The sequence below is a fragment of the Lepidochelys kempii genome, chromosome 7, assembly GCF_965140265.1.
Source record: "Lepidochelys kempii isolate rLepKem1 chromosome 7, rLepKem1.hap2, whole genome shotgun sequence".
Lineage (NCBI taxonomy): Eukaryota > Metazoa > Chordata > Testudines > Cheloniidae > Lepidochelys > Lepidochelys kempii.
This window is the reverse complement of record NC_133262.1, coordinates 109,263,413-109,289,532: the sequence shown is the minus strand read 5'-3', so window position 1 is coordinate 109,289,532 and position 26,120 is coordinate 109,263,413. Positions and strand designations below refer to the sequence as shown.

General features: G+C 43.9%; 1 protein-coding gene across 1 annotated transcript in view; it reads right to left on the bottom strand.

Moving 5' to 3' along the window:
• Positions 1-17,190: 17,190 nt before the first annotated feature.
• Positions 17,191-26,120, bottom strand: part of RGS10 (regulator of G protein signaling 10) — a 29,964-nt gene continuing 21,034 nt past the window's right edge. The window contains exons 4-5 of the mRNA XM_073354220.1: positions 22,444-22,587; positions 17,191-17,819 (exon numbers count right to left, since the gene is read on the bottom strand). Coding sequence (XP_073210321.1) covers positions 17,673-17,819; positions 22,444-22,587 — 291 coding nt within the window. The 3' untranslated portion in view covers positions 17,191-17,672. The remainder of the gene's footprint in view (positions 17,820-22,443; positions 22,588-26,120) is intronic.

Here is a 26,120-nt window from a genome sequence, read left to right as displayed (position 1 = left end):
TCAGTTTATTATTATTTATTATTTTGACTAGAGTATCACCTAAAGGCCCCAACTGAGGCTAACTCTACTGTGGTAGGCACTGTGCAAAAATATCGTATGAGGCAGTGCCTCCCTTAAAAAGCTTACCGTCGAGAGTGACAACACCGGCAAGGGAAGTACAATTATCCTTGTTTTAGAGAGGAGGAAGTGAAGCACATTAAATGACTTGTCCAAGGTCACAAAGATAGTTTGTAGCAGACCCAGGAATTGAAGCCAGCTCTTGTGAAACCTAGTGCAGTGACTCAATCACGCGTAGGGCTAGCAGTGATCCAGTGGAGACACCATGCTATGCAATTTTGAGTGCAGGGAAGGATAACTACCATGATATTTGACTCAACATGTGTGCCTATGATGTAGTCCCCTTGAAATAAACCCAGGACTGCTCTGAAAAAAAAAAAATCCAAGGACTTTCATCTGCTAAATAATGGATTTCACAATTCTCAGAGTGAATTTAATACACAAGTAATAGCCAAACAGCTCTGGATCACACTCTGCATTGACTGACTATTGACTAAGAACACGTCAAGGCAACACAAGCTGCAGAGAGCCAAATATAGTCAAGTACCCCTTTTTTCCAAGGTCAGTTGACAGCACATCATGAGTAGCACTGCAAATCTTTGCTGACTGTACGCTCTGAAACCTGTACAGGGCGAGAGTGCCACCTGCTGACTGCAGTGTCGCCTCTGCTAAAGTATGGCAGTAGCTTTGAGAGCTGCAATCCAAATTCTTGTTTGTGTATTATAATTACCTAGCGCCTGGCCCCTACCGAGACCCTATTGTGCTAGGCACTGTATAAACACATAGTAACAGATAGACCCCCCCCACCCTGAAAAAGGTACGGTATTAGACAAGAGAGAGAAAGTGTGTGTGTGGGGGGGGGGGAATAAGGAGTAGTGAAATTATTTGCCCATGGTTATGTGGAAGATCAGTGGAAGAGACCAGGATATTATTCAGGTCTCCTGACCTCTAGTCCAGTTGATAACATCTGTTGGACCATGCTGCCATCCTATGTATGCTTGGGGTATTGAGGTTTTATTAATCTATGTAATAGCCTAAGTCTACTATTTTATTTGCATTGCAGTAACCCCCTAGGAGCCCCAGTTGCGGACCAGGACCCCATTGTGCTCAGCGTGGTACAAACACAAAACGAAAAGACAGCCCCCCGCCCCTAAGAGGTTACAATCTAAGGCAAGAGACACCAGGTAAGTGTCTGTAAACGTCTGAGCTGATAGTGAAGCTCTTTGTGCTAAATGTATTTTATAGGCGCTTGGAGAAGGATTTTGTAAAAGCGGCCAAACTGGTTCATGTTCGTCAGGGAAGTAAAAGAGCCAAGGAAATGGTTCCAATTGCACTTTGGAGCACCTGAGACTCATGGACGTCCAGCTCCTAGCAAATCCTCACCTCAGTCCTTTGCTAACTTTTGCTACTAGCTAGTGGTCCTTCACTCTGCCTTTGCAATAAAATGCCCTCAGAATGATGCAGGGAGCAACTTCCAGGCAAGGGCACTTTCATAAGAAAAAGGAAACCAGATAACACCTTAGTGTTACCAAGTGCTACCATAGCCTGAGGGGGAGAATGGGGGAGGCTCAGGGAGGGGAGCGGGAGCCTGAATGTGAGAATGGGGCAGGCTGAGGGGGAGAATGGGGCAGGCTGAGGGAGGGGAGTGGGAGCCTGAATCTGAGAATGGGGGAGGCTGAAGGGGAGAATGGGGGAGGCTGAGGGAGGGGAGCAGGAGCCTGAATGTGAGAATGGGGCAGGCTGAGGGGGAGAATGGGGGAGGCTGAGGGAGGGGAGCGGGAGCCTGAATGTGAGAATGGGGCAGGCTGAGGGGGAGAATGGGGGAGGCTGAGGGAGGGGAGCGGGAGCCTGAATGTGAGAATGGGGGAGAATGGGGGAGGCTGAAGGTGAGAATGGGGGAGGCTGAGGGAGGGGAGCGGGAGCCTGAATGTGAGAATGGGGGAGAATGGGGGAGGCTAAAGGTGAGAATGGGGGAGGCTGAGGGAGGGGAGCAGGAGCCTGAATGTGAGAATGGGGCAGGCTGAGGGGGAGAATGGGGCAGGCTGAGGGAGGGGAGCGGGAGCCTGAATGTGAGAATGGGGGAGAATGGGGGAGGCTGAAGGGGAGAATGGGGGAGGCTGAGGGAGGGGAGCAGGAGCCTGAATGTGAGAATGGGGCAGGCTGAGGGGTAGAATGGGGGAGGCTGAGGGAGGGGAGCGGGAGCCTGAATGTGAGAATGGGGCAGGCTGAGGGGGAGAATGGGGGAGGCTGAGGGAGGGGAGCGGGAGCCTGAATGTGAGAATGGGGGAGAATGGGGGAGGCTGAAGGTGAGAATGGGGGAGGCTGAGGGAGGGGAGTGGGAGCCTGAATGGGAGAATGGGGGAGAATGGGGGAGGCTGAAGGTGAGAATGGGGGAGGCTGAGGGAGGGGAGCAGGAGCCTGAATGTGAGAATGGGGGAGGCTGAGGGTGAGAATGGGGGAGGCTCAGGGAGGAGAGCAGGAGCCTGAATGTGAGAATGGGGCAGGCTGAGGGGGAGAATGGGGGAGGCTGAGGGAGGGGAGCGGGAGCCTGAATGTGAGAATGGGGGAGGCTGAAGGTGAGAATGGGGGAGGCTGAGGGAGGGGAGCGGGAGCCTGAATGTGAGAATGGGGGAGAATGGGGGAGGCTGAAGGTGAGAATGGGGGAGGCTGAGGGAGGGGAGCAGGAGCCTGAATGTGAGAATGGGGGAGGCTGAGGGAGGGGAGCGGGAGCCTGAATGTGAGAATGGGGGAGAATGGGGGAGGCTGAAGGTGAGAATGGGGGAGGCTGAGGGAGGGGAGCGGGAGCCTGAATGTGAGAATGGGGGAGAATGGGGGAGGCTGAAGGTGAGAATGGGGGAGGCTGAGGGAGGGGAGCAGGAGCCTGAATGTGAGAATGGGGGAGGCTGAGGGTGAGAATGGGGGAGGCTGAGGGAGGGGAGCGGGAGCCTGAATGTGAGAATGGGGGAGAATGGGGGAGGCTGAGGGTGAGAATGGGGGAGGCTGAGGGAGGGGAGCGGGAGCCTGAATGTGAGAATGGGGGAGAATGGGGGAGGCTGAAGGTGAGAATGTGGGAGGCTGAGGGAGGGGAGCAGAAGCCTGAATGTGAGAATGGGGGAGGCTGAGGGTGAGAATGGGGGAGGCTCAGGGAGGGGAGCAGGAGCCTGAATGTGAGAATGGGGGAGAATGGGGGAGGCTGAAGGTGAGAATGGGGGAGGCTGAGGGAGGGGAGCGGGAGCCTGAATGTGAGAATGGGGGAGAATGGGGGAGGCTGAGGGTGAGAATGGGGGAGGCTGAGGGAGGGGAGCAGAAGCCTGAATGTGAGAATGGGGGAGAATGGGGGAGGCTGAAGGGGAGAATGGGGGAGGCTGAGGGAGGGGAGCAGAAGCCTGAATGTGAGAATGGGGGAGGCTGAGGGTGAGAATGGGGGAGGCTCAGGGAGGGGAGCAGGAGCCTGAATGTGAGAATGGGGGAGAATGGGGGAGGCTGAAGGGGAGAATGGGGGAGGCTGAGGGAGGGGAGCAGGAGCCTGAACGTGTAAGGCAGGATCAGGAGACACACCCCTCTGAGGTGCTGAGTAATAGAAGAGGAGGAAAACAAAGCAGATGGAGGAAAAACTAGACGAGGCACCAAGATTCTGCTGTGAATAAACTTTTTCTGTGCTGGAGGTTGAATCAGAGGCAGTGATTAAGGCTTGTGCAAAAACTCTTCCATTTTGCTTAACAGTTAGTCTGGCATCTTTAACAAAATGGCACCTGTGCTTCCCCTACCCATAGCCCTAATCAAGTCTGCGTCTCCTTTTAACCCTTCCTTCTGCCCAAGCCCAGCATTTTATCCTCAGTCCTCATGCAACAGAAACTGCATAAGATCCAAGACAGAATAAATTAATTTAGCCCTTTTAAATGAATAAACTTTACCGGCTGCCTTGGACATTCCTGGTGGCTAACGGCTTTAACAATACTCCTTCCTTGACGAGCAGACCATCCGGAAACCAATATCTCTTGCTATTGCCCATCCTAAATGCCCTCTATTAATGCAGTTTTTGCTGTAGTATAAAGCTACAAGTTCTGCTTATGAGAGCACAGTCTCATACACGGCTGCTCTGCCCCAGACACTGGCCAGGTATGTTGCTCTTTGCATTGCAGTAATGGCTACAGGTGCCAGCAAAGATTGGGGCCACAGTTTATTAAGCATTGTACAACAAATACTGATAGACAGCCCCTGCCTTGAAGAGCTCACAGTCTAAATAGACATGACAGACCAGGCTCACAGGAAGTATTATCCCCATTTTACAGATGGGGAATTGAGGCACAAAGGTACTAAGTCTGGTATTTCCAAAGACGTATAAGGGAGTTTGACACCCAACTCCCATTTAATATCACTAAGATTTGGGTACTTAGTTTCCTTAAGCTCTGAACCTTCCAGCCCAGGTGACTTGCCAAAGGTCACACAGTAAATTGGCAGAGCCAGAAATAGAACCCAATTCTCCTGAGTGTTAGACTTAACCCCAAGATCATCCTTCTTTTTATGTTAGATATTCCACTCCATACCAAAAAGACTAGACATTCAAACTAGTGTTTAACCTAAGTAGAGAAGTCTTATTTAGTTACTTATCGGTTAAAAATCGTATGGTACTTGTAAAATGTTGTTTCGCTGGTCTTTTTGACTAGACTTTTTAGGTGTGAAGATTTTCTCCTATAGGGAACTTTCTGACGGTTTAACCAAATCCCACTCATAATCTCAGTTGCATGACAGGATTTCTTATGATGGGAGGGGAGGGGCAGGGCGCCACGGGCCTGGGCTCATTACTAGTTTATATCTGATGTTCTGAAAGCTTATGCTTCAGGATTTCAGTCAGCCACCTGCAGGGGTCAGAAAGAGATTCCCCTCCCCCTGTCCCACTGTATTCTGAGTGGGTTTTTTCCTCCCTATCCTTCCTCTGAAGCATGAGGGAGGGCCGCGGTTGGAGACAGAGCAGCGCACCAATATTGAGTGGGCTCAGAGGTGGCACTGAGCATTCTCTCTCTCAGGTGCTTGGCTGGCTGGCTCTTTCTCAGGGTCTAACTGATCGCCATATGTGGGGTCAGGAAAGAATTTTCCCACAGGTCAGGCTGGCAGTGACCTTGGGGGCTTTCTACCTTCTTCTGCAGCATGTGGGTGTAGGTCATTTGCCAGGATTATCTGGATATTTCTCACTTAATCATTCCCCTGCCATCAGGGGTTGGTGCACCTCAGTCCCTCCTATTCTCTGACTGTGGCACATAATAGTCTAGTCTCCTGTAGGCTGTGAAACTTCAGTCTAATTTCGGTTGCTGGGTTTAATGTGGGGATGCTGGGTGGTGGTGGCCTGTGATACACAGGAAGTCAGACTAGATGTTCTGGTGGACCCTTCTGGCTTTAAAGTCTATGAGTCTACTCCAGCTTTTTAATCTCCTTTCAGTGGCTGCTGAAGAACTCATCAGAACCTGTTGACTGCTCTCTTCCAGCCTTGAACTTTGTTGCAATAGGTGAAGCAGGATTCACTGAAGAAACAGCAGCAAGGAAATCCAGTACTCCACTGATTTCATCTGTCAGCCCTAGGGACCTGTAGGAAGGACATTAAAAAGTGAGTGATTTGTTACTTTCTTTCATTGCCTGTCAACCAATTAGGCTGGATTGTCAAAGCTGCTGAAGGGAGTTAGGCACCCAGCTCCCACTGAATTTGGATGAGATGAGGGCACCTATGTCCCTTAAAACCAGATTTTCAAAGATTTTTAAGCACCTAAAGATAGAGATAGGCACCTCGTGTGATTTTGAAAAGCACTGCAGTGCCTAACTCCCACCAAAGTTATGGAGTTAGGGACCTAAGGGTTTTTGAAAATCTAACTAGGTGACTATTTGAATCATTAGGCTCCTAAATACCTTTGAAAATCTGTCCCTTAGACACCCCTGAAAATCCCAGCTTCAGTGTAATGATGGAAGTTGTATATCTGGGCCCTGGAAATTCAAACCCATTGCATCATGAAAAGGGTTTCTCAAGCCACTGGAATGTAAATCTGGATTCTTTTGTTTCCATAGGGCAATGGCTGGTAGAAGTGTTGATGTAATAAAACACGCAACAACTGAAAAAGGCCCATTAACCACTCAAAAATCAAATTAAAATCCAGGCAGTTGTTTATGAGACTAAATATAGTACTCACCTCAGTAGAGAAGGTATTTAGAATCCATTCATAGTGAATTTAGTAGTGGCAGTGTTTATCTGTGTGCAGATCAGTTTTCTGCATGCATGATTCACAGCAGGATAACTGAAATGCAAGCTAAGGGAAAGTGTATCTCTGCTGTAATTCCATCAAAGTCAACACAGTTATGCCAGGAGTAAATTCCACCTTCAGTCTCCAACCACCCTAGAAAATAAAAAAAACAGCACAAGCAAAGACCTCTCATATTCAGAGAAACTCTCTTCTCAGAAGCAAGTCGCTTTATCAGTCCCCAGCATCTGCTCTGTCCTCATTCCCTTAATGTTCCAGAAACGCTCACCAACACAAATAATGAATCACACATACTCTGTAAAACCTCCCTTGTTGTTAAAACTGTGACTAGTGTCTTCCACTCTGTGGAACAGACAGTGTTCCTCTTGTGTTGTGATGTGAAACTGGAGATTGACCAGAGGCCTGTTTAATGGTGCCTCTGTCTCCCAGCGGTGGGCTCAGCCAGCAGGCAGCTTGATGCCCTCCCTCTGTTTCAGTGATTCTCTCAGGGATGACTAAGATTCAGCATGGCTCAGTTTGGTGGAACATGGTGTCTGTGAGGCAAGGAAGGAGAGAATTACTACTAGGGAAAAAATGTGGCCCTGAAATTATGAGGAAGGGGGGACACCTTCAAGTCCTCAGGCTTGATCACACCTTATCCTCTTTTCATGTCTTTGAAGAGCACAGAAAAGCAGCTTTCTAAATATAGGGTTTTTTCATGACTCTACTGCTAGTGAACGGTACCTGCTTGACAGCCCTGGGGACCAAAGTCCTCTCCCCACAGAACAGAAACAGCATGAGACCCAGCAGTACACATACCTCTCAACCCTCTGGTGGCACCTCACTCATTCTACTCACAAAGGTCCCTGTGATCCACATGTATGTGGTATCCCAGCACTCTGACTGATGGAAATTATTTACCTCCAGATTGCACTCATATAACGAGTGTACTGAGTTATTTACACTAAAGGAATGAAGCCCACAGCATAAGTCTCTTACCTGAATCAGTTTTGAGCCTCCTCACTGTGTGTCTCCGTCACACATTGCAACCAGTTCCTGGGCCTTTGGAAGTTGTGAGGTATAGTGGTGCAAGCCTCCTCCACGGTGCCTGCTGACATGCTTCAAGCCTGGCTTGGGCAGGCCAGCTCTAGGATTAGTTGCAGTCTCCGTGCCTATTCAGTCCTTGGCCTCAGAGCTAAGAATGACAGCCAAGGTCCCAACTGTACTGACGACACTAGCTAGAAAGGGTCTCTTATTTTATGCTCCCCTTTGCAACGGAGCTTCAGTTCCCAGATCACTGCATCGTCAGCCGAAGCCACCAACAATGCCCAGTTGAGTAGCAGCTTTTACATTGAAGTCACAGATACCAGTGGAATCCCACCAATTTTTATTTTACTCATGATATTTGAACTCAGATCTGCAGGAAGTACAAGACCAGCTTTTTAAGTCACCTACCCCACTACAATAGCTGTCTCAGTACCGTGTGATGGATCGTGAAACTTTTTATATATAGGCTGATTTTTTCCCTCTCCAGCCCATGAAGCAGTGCAAAGGCAATTGAGCCCTTAACAGTAGAACGCTTTAAACAAACTCTATTGTTGGCAGGGTTCAACGGCGGTCATTCACTCAGAATCCCCTTCCCTGGCTTTCCACTTCTGCATGCAATGTTTCTTCAGGTATGTTGGCAACAAGAAGAAAGCCAAGGAAAGTGTGGGCCCCTTCCTGAATGAGGGAGGCAACCTAGTGACAGAGGATGTGGAAAAAGCTAATGTACTCAATGCTTTTTTTGCCTCTGTCTTCACTAACAAGGTCAGCTCCCAGACTGCTGCGCTGGGCATCACAAAATGGGGAAGAGATGGCCAGCCCTCTGTGGAGATAGAGGTGGTTAGGGACTATTTAGAAAAGCTGGATGTGCACAAGTCCATGGGGCCGGACGAGTTGCATCCGAGAGTGCTGAAGGAATTGGTGGCTGTGATTGCAGAGCCATTGGCCATTATCTCTGAAAACTGGTGGCGAACCGGGGAAGTCCCGGATGACTGGAAAAAGGCTAATGTAGTGCCAATCTTTAAAAAAGGGAAGAAGGAGGATCCTGGGAACTACAGGCCAGTCAGCCTCACCTCAGTCCCTGGAAAAATCATGGAGCAGGTCCTCAAAGAATCAATCCTGAAGCACTTGCATGAGAGGAAAGTGATCAGGAACAGCCAGCATGGATTCACCAAGGGAAGGTCATGCCTGACTAATCTAATCGCCTTTTATGATGAGATTACTGGTTCTGTGGATGAAGGGAAAGCAGTGGATGTATTGTTTCTTGACTTTAGCAAAGCTTTTGACACGGTCTCCCACAGTATTCTTGTCAGCAAGTTAAGGAAGTATGGGCTGGATGAATGCACTATAAGGTGGGTAGAAAGCTGGCTAGATTGTCGGGCTCAACGGGTAGTGATCAATGGCTCCATGTCTAGTTGGCAGCCGGTATCAAGTGGAGTGCCTCAAGGGTCGGTCCTGGGGCCAGTTTTGTTCAATATCTTCATAAATGATCTGGAGGATGGTGTGGATTGCACTCTCAGCAAATTTGCGGATGATACTAAACTGGGAGGAGTGGTAGATACGCTGGAGGGGAGGGATAGGATACAGAAGGACCTAGACAAATTGGAGGATTGGGCCAAAAGAAATCTGATGAGGTTCAATAAGGATAAGTGCAGGGTCCTGCACTTAAGATGGAAGAATCCAATGCGCCGCTACAGACTAGGGACCGAATGGCTAGGCAGCAGTTCTGCGGAAAAGGACCTGGGGTGACAGTGGACGATAAGCTGGATATGAGTCAGCAGTGTGCCCTTGTTGCCAAGAAGGCCAATGGCATTTTGGGATGTATAAGTAGGGGCATAGCGAGCAGATCGAGGGACTTGATCATTCCCCTCTATTCGACATTGGTGAGGCCTCATCTGGAGTACTGTGTCCAGTTTTGGGCCCCACACTACAAGAAGGATGTGGATAAATTGGAGAGAGTCCAGCGAAGGGCAACAAAAATGATTAGGGGTCTAGAACACATGACTTATGAGGAGAGGCTGAGGGAGCTGGGATTGTTTAGTCTGCAGAAGAGAATGAGGGGGGATTTGATAGCTGCTTTCAACTACCTGAAAGGGGATTCCAAAGAGGATGGCTCTAGACTGTTCTCAATGGTAGCAGATGACAGAACGAGGAGTAATGGTCTCAAGTTGCAGTGGGGGAGGTTTAGATTGGATATTAGGAAAAACTTTTTCACTAAGAGGGTGGTGAAACACTGGAATGCGTTACCTAGGGAGGTGGTAGAATCTCCTTCCTTAGAGGTTTTTAAGGTCAGGCTTGACAAAGCCCTGACTGGGATGATTTAACTGGGAATTGGTCCTGCTTCGAGCAGGGGGTTGGACTAGATGACCTTCAGGGGTCCCTTCCAACCCTGATATTCTATGATTCTATGATTCTATGATGGGATGCAAGTATGCCACAGGCATCCCTGTTCTAGAATTTGAGACCTTAAAAAGCTCGCCACTTCCAATTTCCCATTTTTCCTGCTATTTGCTTCCCTTCCAAACTGAAAAAAGATTGATTTAGTCATAAGCATCTCTCCTCTCACAGAATAGCATTCCTCGCCTTCACATTAAAGGGATTTTTAGCAATCCAGAGAAGAGTCAAAATAACAAACACAAACAATAAAAAATTATGGCATACTCAGTAGTTTCTGTGACTCCTGTGTATGGCCTAGTAAGAATTTGGTTCATTGCCTAATCTTGGACTCAGAGAAAGACATCTTTAAGTTTAAAGCACTATTGGCCCAACTACAAAGGATAAACTTTCCCTTACGCATTTGCCCAGGGCCTAACGATGACTCCAAAAATAACAAAACTCCCTGAGGTTGGAAACTTCAGTTCAGAGGGATTTTGTTAATGTTTTTGTAAATGATATACAAATATTCATCCAAGTGAATGGAAAATGCTTTAAAAGTTTAAACATGATGTAGTGAACAAGACCAACACTAAGATGGAAATAATTTACTTAATTCTTTGCAGTGCTGCTGTCATTTCCAGGCAGCTCTTTGCTGAGACTTCACTGATAATCTATTACTAACTTGGGAGATGGAATTCTATGAAAGTACAGATCACAGACAGTTCATTGATTTCTCTCTAGTAGAATAGGAAGTGGGAAGGGGTTGGGGAAGAGAGAGAAAGGAAGAAAGAAACATACAATTCATGCCGCTTCAGTTTCAGGGGTGAAAGAATTGCACTTCCTTTCAGAGTGAGACAGTGGCTGATTGCCTTCATAGGTAAAAAGTGACTTTAGCAATAAGAATATAGGATTTTCCATTTTTGATCAGACCAGTGGTCTAGAAAGTCCAATATGCTGTTTCTTGACAGTGGCCAGTAACAAAATGCTTCAGAGAAGGGCGCAAGAAATGCTATAGTGGACCATTATGGAATTACTTGCCCACGGGGGAAGTTTCTTCCTAACCCTGTCACTAAATGGGCTGTTCATACTATGAGGCATAAGGGTTTATCCTGCTGAGCTCTTGGTCTCAATGATATCGTGTGGCAATGAGTTCCACAGGTTAATGTATGCTGTGTACAAACCATTTCCTTTTGCACTTTTAAATATGCTGCTTTTCGATTTCATTTAATGTCCACTTGTTTGTGTATTATGTGAGAGGGCAAATAGGAGCACCCAATTTCCCCTCTCAGTTAGCCCATTTATTATCTTTCATACCCCTATAGCATTTCAGAAATACACAAAACTAATTCCTCCAATTGTACCGATCAAAAATAGCTGGTCTATGTAACGTTAAACATTGTCTGTTGATTGCCTAAACACAGTATCCATACCTTGCAAAAAGGAAAAGTTAAAAGCATAGAAGGTGAACAGTGAAAAACCTTGTTCATCAGAATGTCCCTATATTCAATGGATTGCATAGCACGCCCCTCCAGTCTACAGGCTGGTAATTCACTCCAGCGGCACTCGTACTGAAAAGTGGGAATTACATTTGCTGTTGTAGAAATATCTTTAGACTGGGGTCCTCATGCTGGGTCACACGCGCAGAGTGATCGCTACAGTTCTGCAAGTAATGCTGGCGTAAATGACCATCCTGATGCCGCAGGAAGTTTATTCCAGAAATGAACAGGTGTGGTTTTTTAAATAAAGGGACATCTGATCTTATGACATTCCATTTACAACACCTGCAGCGTATAGATCATCAGGATCATTCATATTCATTAGAGAAAAGCAGAAGTTTTGTGGCTCTGGTCCATCCCTATTGGTCACATACATTTCCTTAATAGAGTCTCTTTGAAATGGATTCAATTCAGGACACGTTACTGGATAATACTTCCCTATTTCTAACCAACATGGAGTTACATTTCTCAGCTAGATTTTTGTAACACAAAATTCTGATGATCATGATTAGACAGCCAATTAAAAAAGCCTCTGGAGACCAGACTGGATCACAAACATGCAGATAGCTATATTTTTGCTGTTAAATATTTTATATCCAAAACAGGGAAAGCAATGAAAAAGTGCAGCTAGGAGAAATAAGTATTTAATAGCATATAATGGGTTAATTTTATAATGTGTATAATTTTTGTGGTTAACAAAAATCAGCACGCCAGTCACTCTTTACTTTAGGAAATGTACTGTCATACATAGATAATGTCGAATATAAACACACACAAACACAGGCAAGGAGAGAACAACAGCGGAAAAACAAATGCCAACCCAAGTCTAAGGTTATTTTTAGATTTATCAGCTCTATAGTATTCTATGTTGGTCTAAATTATACACGTTACATTGTCAGCTTCAAAAGAGAGTTTTTATTTCAGCTTTCATGTATCATGGAAATAGCAAAGTACAGAAAAATGTCAACCCAATGTACATTTTATTATTATTCATTACCTTTCAATAATGAACTGAGCAGCCTTATTGTACCTTGACAAGGTGAATTCTAACTAAGCAATAAATATATTGATATTTCCACCACCTTTAAGAAACAAACAAAAAACAGTTATGATCTCTCTTCATTTGCTGGCTTATTATATAACCTTATCAATATCTCCCAAAAGTTATCTATTTTATTCTTTCAGCAGCCAGTAGAGGGCGGTGTTAAATTTGGCAATGAGTTCCTTTCCCAGAGGCCAAACAAACCCTGCAATCTACAGAGCTCTTTCTTCCCTCACACCCTAAAGGGCATGGGATTTGAGCTAATCTGCAACTTCTAGCTTTGACATGGCAGCTGCTCATCTGCCAGGTCAGCTAACACAAAAGTATTTTCTACTATTGATTTAAAGCATCTTGGACTTTGTCTTAATAAAATAGTTATGCCGCAGCAATGAAAATTCCTGAACCTGCTGTCAAGGCGTATTCATTATTATTAGTAGTATTACTGTAGCACAGAGGAATCCCAGTTATGAACAAAGGTGCCATCATGCTAGGTGCTTTACAAGCACATAAAAAAAAATGCCTCTCGCCTCCAATTCCCCAGTTTAATGTGTTAGCAAGGGACTGTGTTTGACACAAAAGGATGGAGGAGGAATGCAGTGGAATCAAGGAAAGGAAAAGAGACAAAGAAGGTGAGGTGCAAGAAGTGCCTCGTGGTTCATCACTGATCCCTATTGCTATTTAATTAAAAGTATTCACTACCTCTGAAGGGAGTCCCAATCTAGCTATCTGCACATCTAAAATGCCCCCATTACAGTAGTATCTAGGCACCAATACTCCTCCATCACAGAAATGTTGCTGATGGGAAAGTGAGAGGACACAGGCTCTGAAGGCCTGAATCTAGAAGATGGGAGGAGGGGCACATCATATGCTGCAGCATCCTCCCAACTGGTATTTAAAACATCAAACAAGCTTCAACACACAGCTCTCGCTTGTTTGTAAATGAGTCTCATTTTTAGTTCAGAAACATATGTGAGGGTAGCCATTGGGGGTTTTGGAAGGAGTTAGCTATTACAATTCCCATGTATTTCAGACTGTGTCACTTAGAGAACTGGGGATAGATGTGACGCTTGCAGTCACTGTTAGAATTAAGGTTTTATGCAAATGCAAATGTACATTGTTTTAGATCCATGCAATTTGTGTCAGCCTCTTACTGTACAGAAGGGATCTGTACATGTTACAAAATTAATATGGTAAGTGATATGCAGCACTAACCCAAACAAGATAACCCCTCCTGAATCCACATCCCTGATAATATTCAACTGTTTGCAATGCTGCACTTTGAGTACTCCTGGGCAAATTACAGGTTCTCTTAGAGGTGAAAAAGCTCTTGAGTTCTGAATCTTGCAAAGATTTTGGAATCTTTCAAACCTCGATGAGACAGAGAACAGGATCACAAACTTCAACAGCAGAAGGGAGAAAGATATTTTTAAGACAACAGAACTGTGAAGTTTTAGATATGTTCCCTTTTTTAAAAAATTAGACAAATAAATACATTTCTACTAGTCTAACTTCTTCTCATAATGCCTAGATTCATACTTAAGTTTTCTGTATTAATTGTTTTCTTTAATTTTAAGAAAAACTGTAGTTGAAGACTGCTCTACCTTGCCCATCTATTTGGAAAACTATATGAGTAATCATAAATATATTTCACATATGTGTAATTACTAAGGCTGTGGGTTTGTCTCAGAGGTCACGGATTCCATGACTTTCTGTGACTTTCCATGACCTCTGTGACTTCTGCAGTGGCTGGTGCGCTTGGCCTGAGGGCCGCTCAGGAAGCCCCTGTGTCAGTTGCATCTGCTGCTGCTGGGGCAATCTCAAGCCACTGCACCCCCTCCCCCAGCAGCAGCAGGAGTTTGGGTGTGGGAGGGGGCAGAGGCACAGGACGGGACAGGACTGTGTGAGGCAGGCTCTGGGCAGTGCTTACCTCGGGGGCCTCGCTGGAAGTGGCGACATCCCCCTCACTCAGCTCCTAAGCAGAGGCATAGCCAAGCAGCTCTGCGCACTGTCTCTGCCTGCAGGCACCACCCTCGCAGCTCCCATTGGCCACGGTTGCAAAGCCGGCGCTCTGGGCAGAGGCAGTGCACAGAGCTGCCTGGCCACACCTCCACCTAGGAGCTGAGCAAGGGGGATGTTCCTGCTTCCAGGGAGGCACAGAGCCAGGTAGGGAGCCTGCTGGCTCCTCCAACCCCCCTCCCAGCACCAGTGGGGGTCCTGGGCAGCGTGTCACCACCCATGCACCACCCCAGAACCAGCGGGAGTCTAGTGAAGACCCATTAAATCGATGGCAAAGGGCTCTCCTATCAACCCCAGTACTCCAGCTCCCCAAGAAGAGTAAGGGAAGTCAACCGGAGAGTGTCTCCCATTGATGCATCGCAGTGAAGACACTGGGGTAAGTAGACCTAAGCTGTCGACTCCAGCTACATTATTCACATAGCGTAACTTAGATCGACTTACCCCCATAATGAAGACAAGCCCCCTCAAGTGTGGGAAGGCAGACACCCACTCTGCAATGCTTGAGCTACTGTGCTAAAAATAGCAACGTAGCCAGGGGTAGCCTGGATGTCACAACTGTAACTTTACTCATGTAAGAAGTTCTATTGATGGAAATTTTGTGTGAATAAAGTTACAGCTGTGCATAAGTGTTTGTAGGACCAGGGCCTAACTTAGCTATTCCCAAGAGGTGTATCTAACATCACCTTTAATGTTTTGCTTGTTTGTTGTCTATTATTACTGATCTGTCTTGTCTTTTAGACTGCAAGCTCTTGGGGCAGGGACTGTGTACCACCTAGCATGATGGGAGGGGTTCCCCGCAAGTTGGGACCTTTCAGCACTACTCTAATGTAAATAATAATAATGACAATTATAAACCAAAGTTCACACTGTAAATGTTGGATGCAGATTTCATCTTTCCTGAGTTCCAGGGGGCTTGGTTTGGGCCATCACTCAAAAGATTTGATAGGCAAACATTTGGACAAAAGCTAAATTTCATCCAATGCCACCCTTCCTCTAAAAGATTAAGAATAACATGCACTTTCTAATCATGAACATGCTGAATCTGGCAAATGCTTTCAGCATGGGAAGCCCAGCTCATTCCGTTGAAGTTTAAAAAATATCTTTGCATAAACTGAAAAGTTTAAGTAAGTCTTATCAAACAAAAATAAATGGATGTATATGACCTTAGAAGTAGATTGTGTCTGACATCTTGGCTCCACTGAGGTCAGCTGACTTCAATGGGCCAGGATTTCACCCTGTGTTCTTTTGGGGGTAGGATGTGGCGGTTACATAACCAAAATTATTTTAATTAGAAGATCTAGCATGATAACAACTGGCTGCAAGGAGGAGGATTATAACTACTCACTTAGTCCCCAATGCAGCCAACCATTTAAGCATGTGCTTAAGTACATTCTTATTCAACAAAGCATTTAAATACGTGCTTTACTTTCAGCATAAGTCGACGTCCCTCTGAAAATTGATGAATCATGGTCCTAAACCTTTAGTTCTGCCATTTTCTCCTTTGTAAATATGATGGGAAAATGTACTCCGTGCATCTGACCTACAGCTCAGAAAGTGCAAATTGAAAGACTGCCCTCCTGCTCAATTCCCTAAAAACTAACAAATCTCTTTATTCCTTGATAAGTTTTCAGAACTCCCACTACCATTATATGAATGGATTAAGTGGGAGAAGAGACCACAGCTGCCATTTTCTTCAGACATAGGCTATAAAGGTGGCTTAGAGAAAGACAGTGTCATATGTCATAAGGCAATATAGAGAGTTTTCCTCCTAGAAAATTACAACCTAGCCCTGGCTTTTAAGATGATGATAGCAACAGTAATGAATATATATAACTCACCTTCCTGAGAAAGAGAATTTTAAAATAATCAAAAGCTAATTGTGCAATCTGACTAGACAGCCCATAAATACAAGCTCAAGAAAAGCCTGTACTAACACAAAAAATGAGTAAATAGTGAGTCAGTGTGAGTCAGAGCTAGACGACACATGGCGAAGCTTGTAAATAAAACATGCCAGCCAATATGTTCTCCCAATTCCAAATGGCAATTTAGTACTTTGGCATTGAATTAGTGAATTCAAAAAATATAAACATTAAACATTTATGGCAAAAATGCTTTTCAGTTCCCAAGCTGCTCCAGGCAGACAAAGAGAACTCTTTGGTGGCGATTTCCACCAGCATTTTCTTTTATTATCCTAACATTTCATCATTGCATGTTGATCTTCTCAGGGCAGACATAAACTGTCCTTCATCTCAAGCATGGAGTGGGAATGGCTACAATCACAATGAGAATTCACAGTTCTGTTGGACTTCCCAACATCTGCACATAGGAAACCCTAAAACACTTTTTTGGGGAAAACAAAATCAGATAGTATGTTACCAATTGATTTTAGCAAAGCCAGACTGAAAATGTAAACTGTTGTTTTGTGCCTCTGCAGAAGGACTCCTGGCAACCAGGGCACAATTCCTCAGGAAGATTGGGGAAGACCTAATGCTTACTAGTACTTGCATGTGACTTCAGAATAAGTGTGCTAGCTGGTTGAAGTGCTAAGCCCACCCGAAGGTGTGATGTCCAGAAGTGGGCAACGGGTATCAGTTCTCCTATAGCTTTTCGAGTACTTTGAAGGAATCCTTCCTATTTTGGTGCTTTTGTTCCATTATAGTTTAGGTGCTATGAAAACACTAGAGGTTTTATTGTGTTTTTACAGTTGACATGTTATTTCTGTCAAGGCTGGCGGTTAGCCTCTGTCATCCGAAGAAGCTGGTTGGCTGTTGTGGGAAACATCATGAAATCAAAGAAATACAGTAATGAAAATCCTGACCAAAAAAACCAAGCCTTCTGCTTCAATAATAAAGGCAAACCCACGCTTCCCAAAGTCAAAATTGAAATTGCTTTTCAAAGTCTCACAGACAGATTAGTTTCAAAGAAGAGATTTACATTTGGGAGGACTGAAACTGGGTTTTATTAGGAGTAACCCTAAATTATACTGCCCCCTAATGGTAATCAATGTATGACGCATCCACAGAGTTACCGGAAATGCTACTTTGCATTGACTTCACAAACATACACACAGGATAGCTATAAAATCAGGAGGCAAAAGGAACCCTATCTTCCATTTCTCATGTTTGTGATGCCTCACAAAATACAGTGATTGGAAAACATTTATATTTGTTAAATATGGGATGTAATTCATGCTACATAGGGATACCTCAGCATTTTAGCTTAGAAAATGGTCTTTTCAAGAGTGTTTGGTATTAGCCATCATGCAAAAACAATTAGTTGTTCAAGCAATTAAGAAGGTAAATATCCCCTAAAAGGGTTTTGTGCTTGTCAAGCCTTAAATGCAACAGTTATAGACCCAAAAACTGTTCCTGAGAGTTAGGTTATTTTTTGTTGCTTGTCTGAATGGGTTTCTTTGGATCATGTGTTGTAAATCCTTGAAGCTCTTTTAGCTACAGTTTGAGCTTCCGATGAATTCTCTTCTTGTTCCTCGGCCCTCTTGTGTTTTAAAAATATGTCTGACTTTAAGAAGCGGCTGTAGCTGTCGTACTTCATGAGATTGAATATCTGGGGGAGGGAAACAAAACAAAAACAATGACTCAAATAAAATAGATCCTAAACCAGAAGGATAATAGGAAAAAGTTCTAAAATTTTGTTCTGTCAGCAAATGTGTACACTAAAATGTACTGGCCAGAAAGCATGACATTAAAATAAATCTTATATACTCTAAAAGTGATTGTGTATAACAAACAGTATTATGGGGCTCCATGTTCATTAATGTCCATATCAAATTTGATCAGCCTATGGGTCAAATGGTGGTTTTCCTGCCTGAGAACTCGGCAAATGCAACCTGATGTTTGAAAGCTAGATTCTCACATCACTACCTGTTGTAAAGGGTCTGCAGCTGGCACTTAGTTACTAATTGTATATGATGTACAAATGAGGACATAACCCAGCTCCCACCCATAACAAGGTCAGCTCTGCAGGGGCCACCAGGAGAAAAAAACGTAATGAAGTTGGCGTTCGGGTGGTGCAGTAAAAAGATGCGACTCAGAATGCACAGAAGGGGCAGAGCTGTATACACTCACCTTTCTGATCATAACCACACTTGAATATCACAGTAGAGCCTGAGTGCACACACACAGCACTAAGATGTTAACAAAAGAGCCTCTAAATAATTTAAGCAGAAAAATGGTTGCAGGTGCAAATGTGTCACTGATTGAAATAGCTGGCTTGTCCAACACTCCTGAAGCTGAGCTCACACTTATAACCGGTTTAGCCAACACTTGTTACTCATGCGAGGGCTGATAGCCTGGTTTCATTCAAGGCAATGGAATTTTGCCATTGACTTCAAGGAGACCAGGATTTGACCCACGGTGTGTACAGGGGCACAAGGCACTATATAATAATAAGTATTTCACCTGAAAACTCTTCTTTCTTTTTGTTTCAAAATAAATATTTTATCCCCATTTCCCCACCACCCTTTTTTAGGTATTTTTGGGAGCTAGTCACGTTGTCTTTTCTCTTCCAGGACTTCCAGTTCCCTGATGTTCTTGAACTCCGCTTCATCCTCCAACTCAGTTGTTTTCTAACCTCCTACTTCCATCTATTTCTAAGAAAACTCCTACAACTTACTTGGATTTTTACTACCACCACGAAAAAGTCTTTAGTGTTCTCAGTTGTCTAGGTCGTGACTATTTTGCTTGGGCTAGAAAAGCTAGGGGAGAAAAAAAAAATACTGCAAACCATAACTCCAAACCATCATTGAAACAAAACAAAAGCATACATCACCCTCTGGCAATGAGTGCACTAGAGTAGCCTCTCTGAGTCACGCTTCGTGACTGATTACATTTTATGGTGCCCAAAGTCCCTAAGCTAAGCTTCCAACAGGAATTTTTGGATTCTCAGCTGCTTCAATAAGTAGGGTTACAAATTCCATGTGTGGATAATTGAAGCTGTAGCTTTATGGGTCTCATTTCTAAAACGTTTCAAACTGTTAGTGCAACTGTAGCTTTCCTCCTTGTAGAGAGAACACTTGTTCTTTTCATCTCCGCAGTAATCTTAGCTTCAAAAAACCCTCAATCACATAAAACATATGCATGTATGACCTGTAGTATCCTGCTTGCAAAAGAAATGACACAGGGGCTTTCATACTGTTGTTCATTTTTTATGTAAACCAGTGGAAAAGTCCCTGCTTTAATTTAAATGCTAAATGGATTTAAATGAATTTTAACTCAAGTTAGCTACCTCAGTGTAGAATGCTAGCAGTGACAAGGCACAAGTAGGTTTTACTTTGATGTGGCTAGTTGAGGTTAACCCTATACCTCCCACTTGGGGTTGACCTTGACTAGCTACATCAAGGTAAAAATTACCTGTGCCATGTATCTACTAGCATTCTACATCGAGAGAGCAATCTAAATGTAAAAATACACCTTTTTTTGTGGTGAAGACATAGCGCATCAGAGGTTCATGAGCCAGAGTCTGGAACTTACATTAACAGACCCCCTCCTTTTCATGGTGACAACAGGGCACCTCTCATGGTGGGCAAATACTATAAAGATTAAAACCAAGTTGGTAACAGTCCTGGAGTGTGACAACTACACAGATTGCTGAGTTTTTTATAGTCATGTGCAGAAAGGGAATTTTCTTGCTCTTTAAACTGAATGGATGAGATTTTTGGAATCTCTGCACAGAACAGGTGCAAGTACCTGGGCAAAGAGTTTGAAATTCACAAGGGTTCTATGAACCACTAAAGTTCCACTTCCACATACTGAATAGCAGCCTTTGTGCTGACGCTGTATCCAAATAACTACATACACAGGGCCAAATACTGATACTCTTACTAATATTTAAAAGTACTTTACCCCAACAAGAAGTCCCAGTGAAATCAATCGGTCTACTCAAGAAGTAAATTGCTACTTGCCATGAATAAGGTCAGAGTCTGGCCTTCAAGCTATGACCTTTTATACTTTACAAACACAGTCATATCTCAGATTGTCCTCGTGGGAGCAAATTATACCACTCCTTGTAACTTAATAAGGATTCAAGCCAGAGAAGAGGATAATTGCTGCTGGAGTACTGTGTAGCAGGATCAGACAAAAGCTGCATTCCATACAGTGGAAATCTGCAGCAATCCCCAGATGTCCTGTGTTTAGTTTTAAAACATTTACAGACATTCTTGAGTAGCACATTAACGGGACTCCCCTAGAACCTGGTTTAGTATATGTCTCTAATTTGTGCTTCTTTGGCTGTTCCCATCTATGCATGGATCCCTCTTCTAAAATGGAGAACAGTTAAAGTCTTTTGTACTCTCTCCAATTTCATTGTCACAGACATGTAATCACCTACTATGCAGAGTAACATCGGGGTTTATGAGGACACTTTCTTTCCCATTCCCCCCCATAAGTCAAAGCTATAAGCGCAGATTCTTTTATGAATGATTTTGCTTTGTCACACTGAACTTGAGCTTTAGACATTTCCACTGTTAATCGTTTGGAATCCACTTCAAGGGGAGCAGAACATTTTCTCAACAGCCCACTTCGATACCTGACAGATGCATTCAGCATGTGATGTCAACTCTGTTAAATATGCTGTTTAAATCAAAGAACTGCTTTGCTGTAAAAGCATTGAACCAAGGGGAAAATACAAATATTCAAAAGTCCTGTGGAGGGTGCAACAGGAAGTGGCAATGGCCACACTCTTTGGAAGCTGCAGATGAGAATCAGTGACTCCACAGTCTATGGCAAAGTAGGTTAAAAAATGAAGAGACTGTCTCCAAAATGGACATCTACAAAATTCTGCCCAAAGTCTTGCATTGCCAGATGGGCTGGGATTGGAATCCCAGGAACGAGCCCTCTCAAGCTATGAGGATGTTCAGATCTGCACTAGCAAATCCAAACCCTTCCTCGACCTATAGAGATTTTTGGATTGGGATATAGAGGCTCACTTACCAGCTCAGCCCCCCTCTCTAAAGCACAAGGAGATGATAGGGGGTATTCCAGGACATCTGTCCCATTTTGAGTCAATGAGCAGCTGAAATCAACCAAGGAGAAAAGTCCTGAAGCAGACTCCAGCGACCACAAGGGAGCCAGTAACAGAATTCAGTGTTACTGAAATCACCATAACTGGTGTCTCAGTCTGAGTGCACAGCAAAACATGGACATAAAATCAGTCAGCTGATGGGTTCTCCAGCTGCTGACAAAAAACAGAGGCAAATCCTACCAAGCTTCCACTGAAAGCCCCTTCAGTGGAACAGGGGCAAAGGTGGGGGCATCACATTAGGGGGCTGTGGCAGAGGTGGGGAGAAAGGATGTGACACTTCACACATCCTCAGTTGCTCACTCCTGCATGATAATTATTTCAGCAGAAGTAACCTCCAGAGAAGAGCTGCAGCACCTCTCCATGCCTGATGGGGATAGGAGTCCTCCACTTCCACCTTCCATGCATCTGCTAAGTGCCCAGCCCCGGAGCTGGACTGAGGATTTGATCCATAACAAATGCAGAGTGGCGCACAGTAACCAGGTCCCAACTTTATTAAGGAACCTTATGCTATCACAGATGGCGTATGAGTTTCCCCCGAGCGAGGGCTGCAGCAGCAAGCACTGTGTAGACAGTGCGCAATGTATAATGTTCCCTTTAGGGTATGGAGTGCAGTTGAGAAGAATAAAGAATTTAACAAGCTGTTTTATTCTTAGCAGCTTTTCACTGTCATTTTTAAAAAGCTAACTAGGCCAGAATAGACCGAACCGGAGCCCGGGCTCTTCTGTGCTAGCCAGTACGTGAGTAGTGTCCTCTCCACCACATTACCAGGATAGGCTGCCAGAGCAGGACTCCTCTGGCTCCTTTTCCCTAATTCACCTTCCGTCACATTCAATTCTGTCCTTTGAAGCTTCCAACTCAGCAAGCCGCCACAGAGTACAGCACACAGCATCCAACCCTTGGTTTTACCCTGAGTCCAGTGAACGTGCATCACTCTGTATCTTGTAAGATCATCTGCTTTCATACCTGCATGGGAGCTCATTTTACCAGTTAGCTCGCAATGTGCATGCTCTGGCAGAACCGACACTATATACAGCAACAGCCCAGGCCTTATGGTGCCGCCACCTCCCTGTCCCTGCCATCTTCAATGCATCCTTCCACACAAGCCATAAAATATGTCCTCAAGTGAGCAGGGTAAACGTAATAACTTTACCTGGTCCTGCAGCTTTTGAAACATTAGTGGGTGAGGTTCTCCCAATATCGTCTCATTCAAACGGGATTGCCCTTCAACATTGACTTGGCAGGAAGCTTTACTGGACAGGAAAGTCATGTAAATTTCTTTAGCTTTTTCTTGCATCTGTGAAGGGTCAAATATTTACAATGGGAACATGTTACTTTGCCAGAGTCCTCCTTCAAGACATGCTAACAGCATGGGAGATGCCTCTATCAGGGGCAGCATCTTAGAAATAAGATATATAGTCAAAAGAAAGAAAGTGTGCAGTAAGTCAGTTTTTTCTTGTACATTCTGGCTGGGATTTCCAAAAGATCACAAGGGAGTTAGTTACCCAAATCAAATCTGGGCACCTAACTCCTTTAGGTTCCTTTAACTATCCCAGCTCCTGACTTCTGTTCTGAAATGTTTATAATTAAGTACAAAGGACCTGATTCTCCTCTCACTTACACAGGTGTGAATCAGGAATAAAACTGGCAAGAGAGGAGAATCAGGCCCCAGAATGCTATATCATGCAGTAAATTCTCTTTCCTCTTTTGTGCTGTAGAAACAAAAAGGCAAAGAAAGCAACCAAACAGAAATCAGATACTTGTGAACACACTATAGCTAATAGTGACATATAGATCATTTCATTCCTCATTTAGGAAATAGATATTCCTTAAAGAAAGGCCTAATCCTGCAACATGCTGTGTTTTCATTAGCTTTAATGGGAGCTAACAGAGCTCAGCACTTCATTCAAGAAGTCAATATCTTCTAATGATCAGGCCCTGATCATGCAATTGTGTAACTGCACAGAGAGGGCTTATCACTATAACTGAAGAGGTTAGGTGTGGCTTATTTGAGGTAATTTATTTTTCATTGTTTGCTCTGACTGCAGCAGATGTTCTGTTTTAGTGGCCTTCTCTTCATAAAGCAGGAATAATAATGATAATGCTTAGCACTTATGCAGCACTCTTCAACTTCAAAGTACTTTATTAAGGACCCCAATCCTGCTCCCACTGAAATCAATTACAAAACTCTCCTTGCTTAGGAAGTTCATGGAAGCAGATAAAAGAATGAGCACAGTGGGAGACTCTATTTATTTTAAAGCCACCTGAGATGAAAATCTCAAACTGGTGTTCTAAATTTTTCATGCTTAAAGCTGCATACCAGCAGACACTAGAAGATAATTAGCAATGGGTAACCATAAATATTCTGCATTGCATATTTAATGAGGAACAGTATTCATAGAGCAGCACAAGCCAGAAGACTGCATCTGTGATGGGAAGTGAGACTGAAGAGGAAAGCACTTAAACCCTTGGCCATGAACAAATCACAGGAATACTTTTATGTTTTACAGTTCAAAATAGACATGTGGGGATAATTTTTAAAAAAAGCTATGCACATCTAACTTAGTGTATTCCTAAGGTCTAAAAAATTAATCGTCTCACAGCTGAGAGCACATACATGTTGAGTGGCAACATTTCTTTTTAAAAGAGAATATTCATTCAGGAGAATGAAATACCAGGATATAACAGATACAGTAGATCATACCAAAGGAGTATATTTAGGAGCCATACTGCCTAGGGATGTGATCTTTGTCAATTTCATACTAAAGCAGGTAGGGTCACTCAGGCCTGCTCTAACTAGAGAAGTTATACTAATATAACTATGTCCATTAGACGTGTTTAACCAATACAGTTATATTGCTATAAACCTACTGGGAATGCAGTTACGCTGGTATAAAGGTGCCTTTTATGAGGATAACTTATTTCACTTCCTCAACCAGAATAAGCTATACCAATATGCCAAGCACTTTTTTATCAATATAACTTCATCCACACTGGGGCAGGGAGAATAGGCAACTTTAATTATACCGGTATAGTTAAAGCAGCAACATTTGCTAATGTAGAGGAGCCTTCAAGGCAGGGGTAGTAAATTATTTTTTAATCAACGTCCAAATTTCTTAGTCAAGGCATAGTCAAGGTCCAGACTCCGGAGAAAATAATAATAAAAATAACAATAATAGTGATAATAAGTAAATAAAAAGATTTCCGGGTCCGTTCAAAAGAGTCCGGTTATCTGGATTTGACCCATAGTCTGCCTATTGACGACCCCTGCTTCAGGGTTTGCTTACGCTGCAGCTGGAAGGTGCGATTCCCAGCGTGAGTAGACAGATTCATTGACCTAGTGCACTAAAGTGGCAGTGTGAATGTTGTGGCACACGCAGCAGTCCAGGCTAGCCATCCAAGTCCAAGCTCACCTGACCCCCCTGGATCCTAGCTTAACTGCAACACCTACACTGCTATTTTTAGCATGCAAGTTCGAGTGAAGCTACCGTGAGTCTGTCTATCCCCGCTGAGAATCACAGTGCCCAGCTGCAGACATGACCTCAGCGACCTTCCAGGAAAAACGACTGCTGAGCAGGAATAAGGAAGCGATGTCAGTGATTCCGTAGATGGCACTCTTCCTGCCTTCTGTGTTAGCTGGGTGGTAAAAAGGGACTGTGCTACTGGAACAGTCTTCTTTTAAATAAGATTTAAAACTGAGATCTCACTCACGTGTGGTCATTAAAGATCCCATGGAACTTTTCATTAGTATACATGTGCTTGCCCCACTGTCCTGGCCAAATTCCAATTTGGACTATAAGGTTCTGTCTACAGAAATCCCCCTTGCTGTTTCAAATGGATATAATATTCCTCTTTACTTCCTTTCCCAGAGTCAAGTTCTGCTCAAAGACACATGTACGGTTCCCAAAAGAAATAACCGGGGAACCCCAGATGTTCATCAGAAGCCAGACTCTGGTATTTAAATTATTTAGCATTGCTGAGCTCCGTTTAACCATTGCCACGTTCCAGCCTAGAAGTGGCAGCAGAGATTCCTGAACATATGAAGTTTACAAGGTGCTTTGAGACCTTTTGAAATGAAAGGTGCTATATATATATTTCTGCTACCATAAGCAACAGGAGAATCTTCACTGTAGCATTTTGCTAAATTTTTCCCATGGTTGAAAAAGTGAAAAAGATTCCATATGATTGGATAGTTCTTACTCCCTATCTATGTTTACTTTTAAAGTGCATTTGAAAAGAAAGAAATATTTTAACATTGTGAGCACACACAAAGGGTTGTGATGTTTGTTTGTTTGTTTTTAAATCATGAACATACAGCAACTGCACACAACTGATGCTAACCAAATGCTCATCCTTATTTTTAATACAAAAAACGCCTTGTTAATTAAACAAGAATCAGATTTGCTCTATAAAATAATAGTGTCCATGTGCTAGAAGAAGTGTACCAGGCACTAGTGGTGGGGCTTTTTGTTATTGTTTTTAACATATTTTTAAAACTGTTGAGTTGTTTGAAAGCTAGCTACTGAACATAACAATAATTCTACTTAAGAACACTAATCAGCATTTATATAGCACACCCTGTGATCAGCTTTACTGACATTAGCTAATTAACAGAGGGGTGGCTATAAAAAAAAAAAGAGCTAGTGTGGAAGAGGTACTGAAAATGACACTGCATGAGTCCTCAGCCCAGTTGTGGAGGGCACTGATGGTGAAAAGCTGCAGAGAGGTAGCACGTCCCTCAGTTAATGAATACAAGCAGTAAAGATATTTCAAAAACTTTTCACCAGCACATTTATGTCATCATCATCCTGACATTATACAGACTTGTGC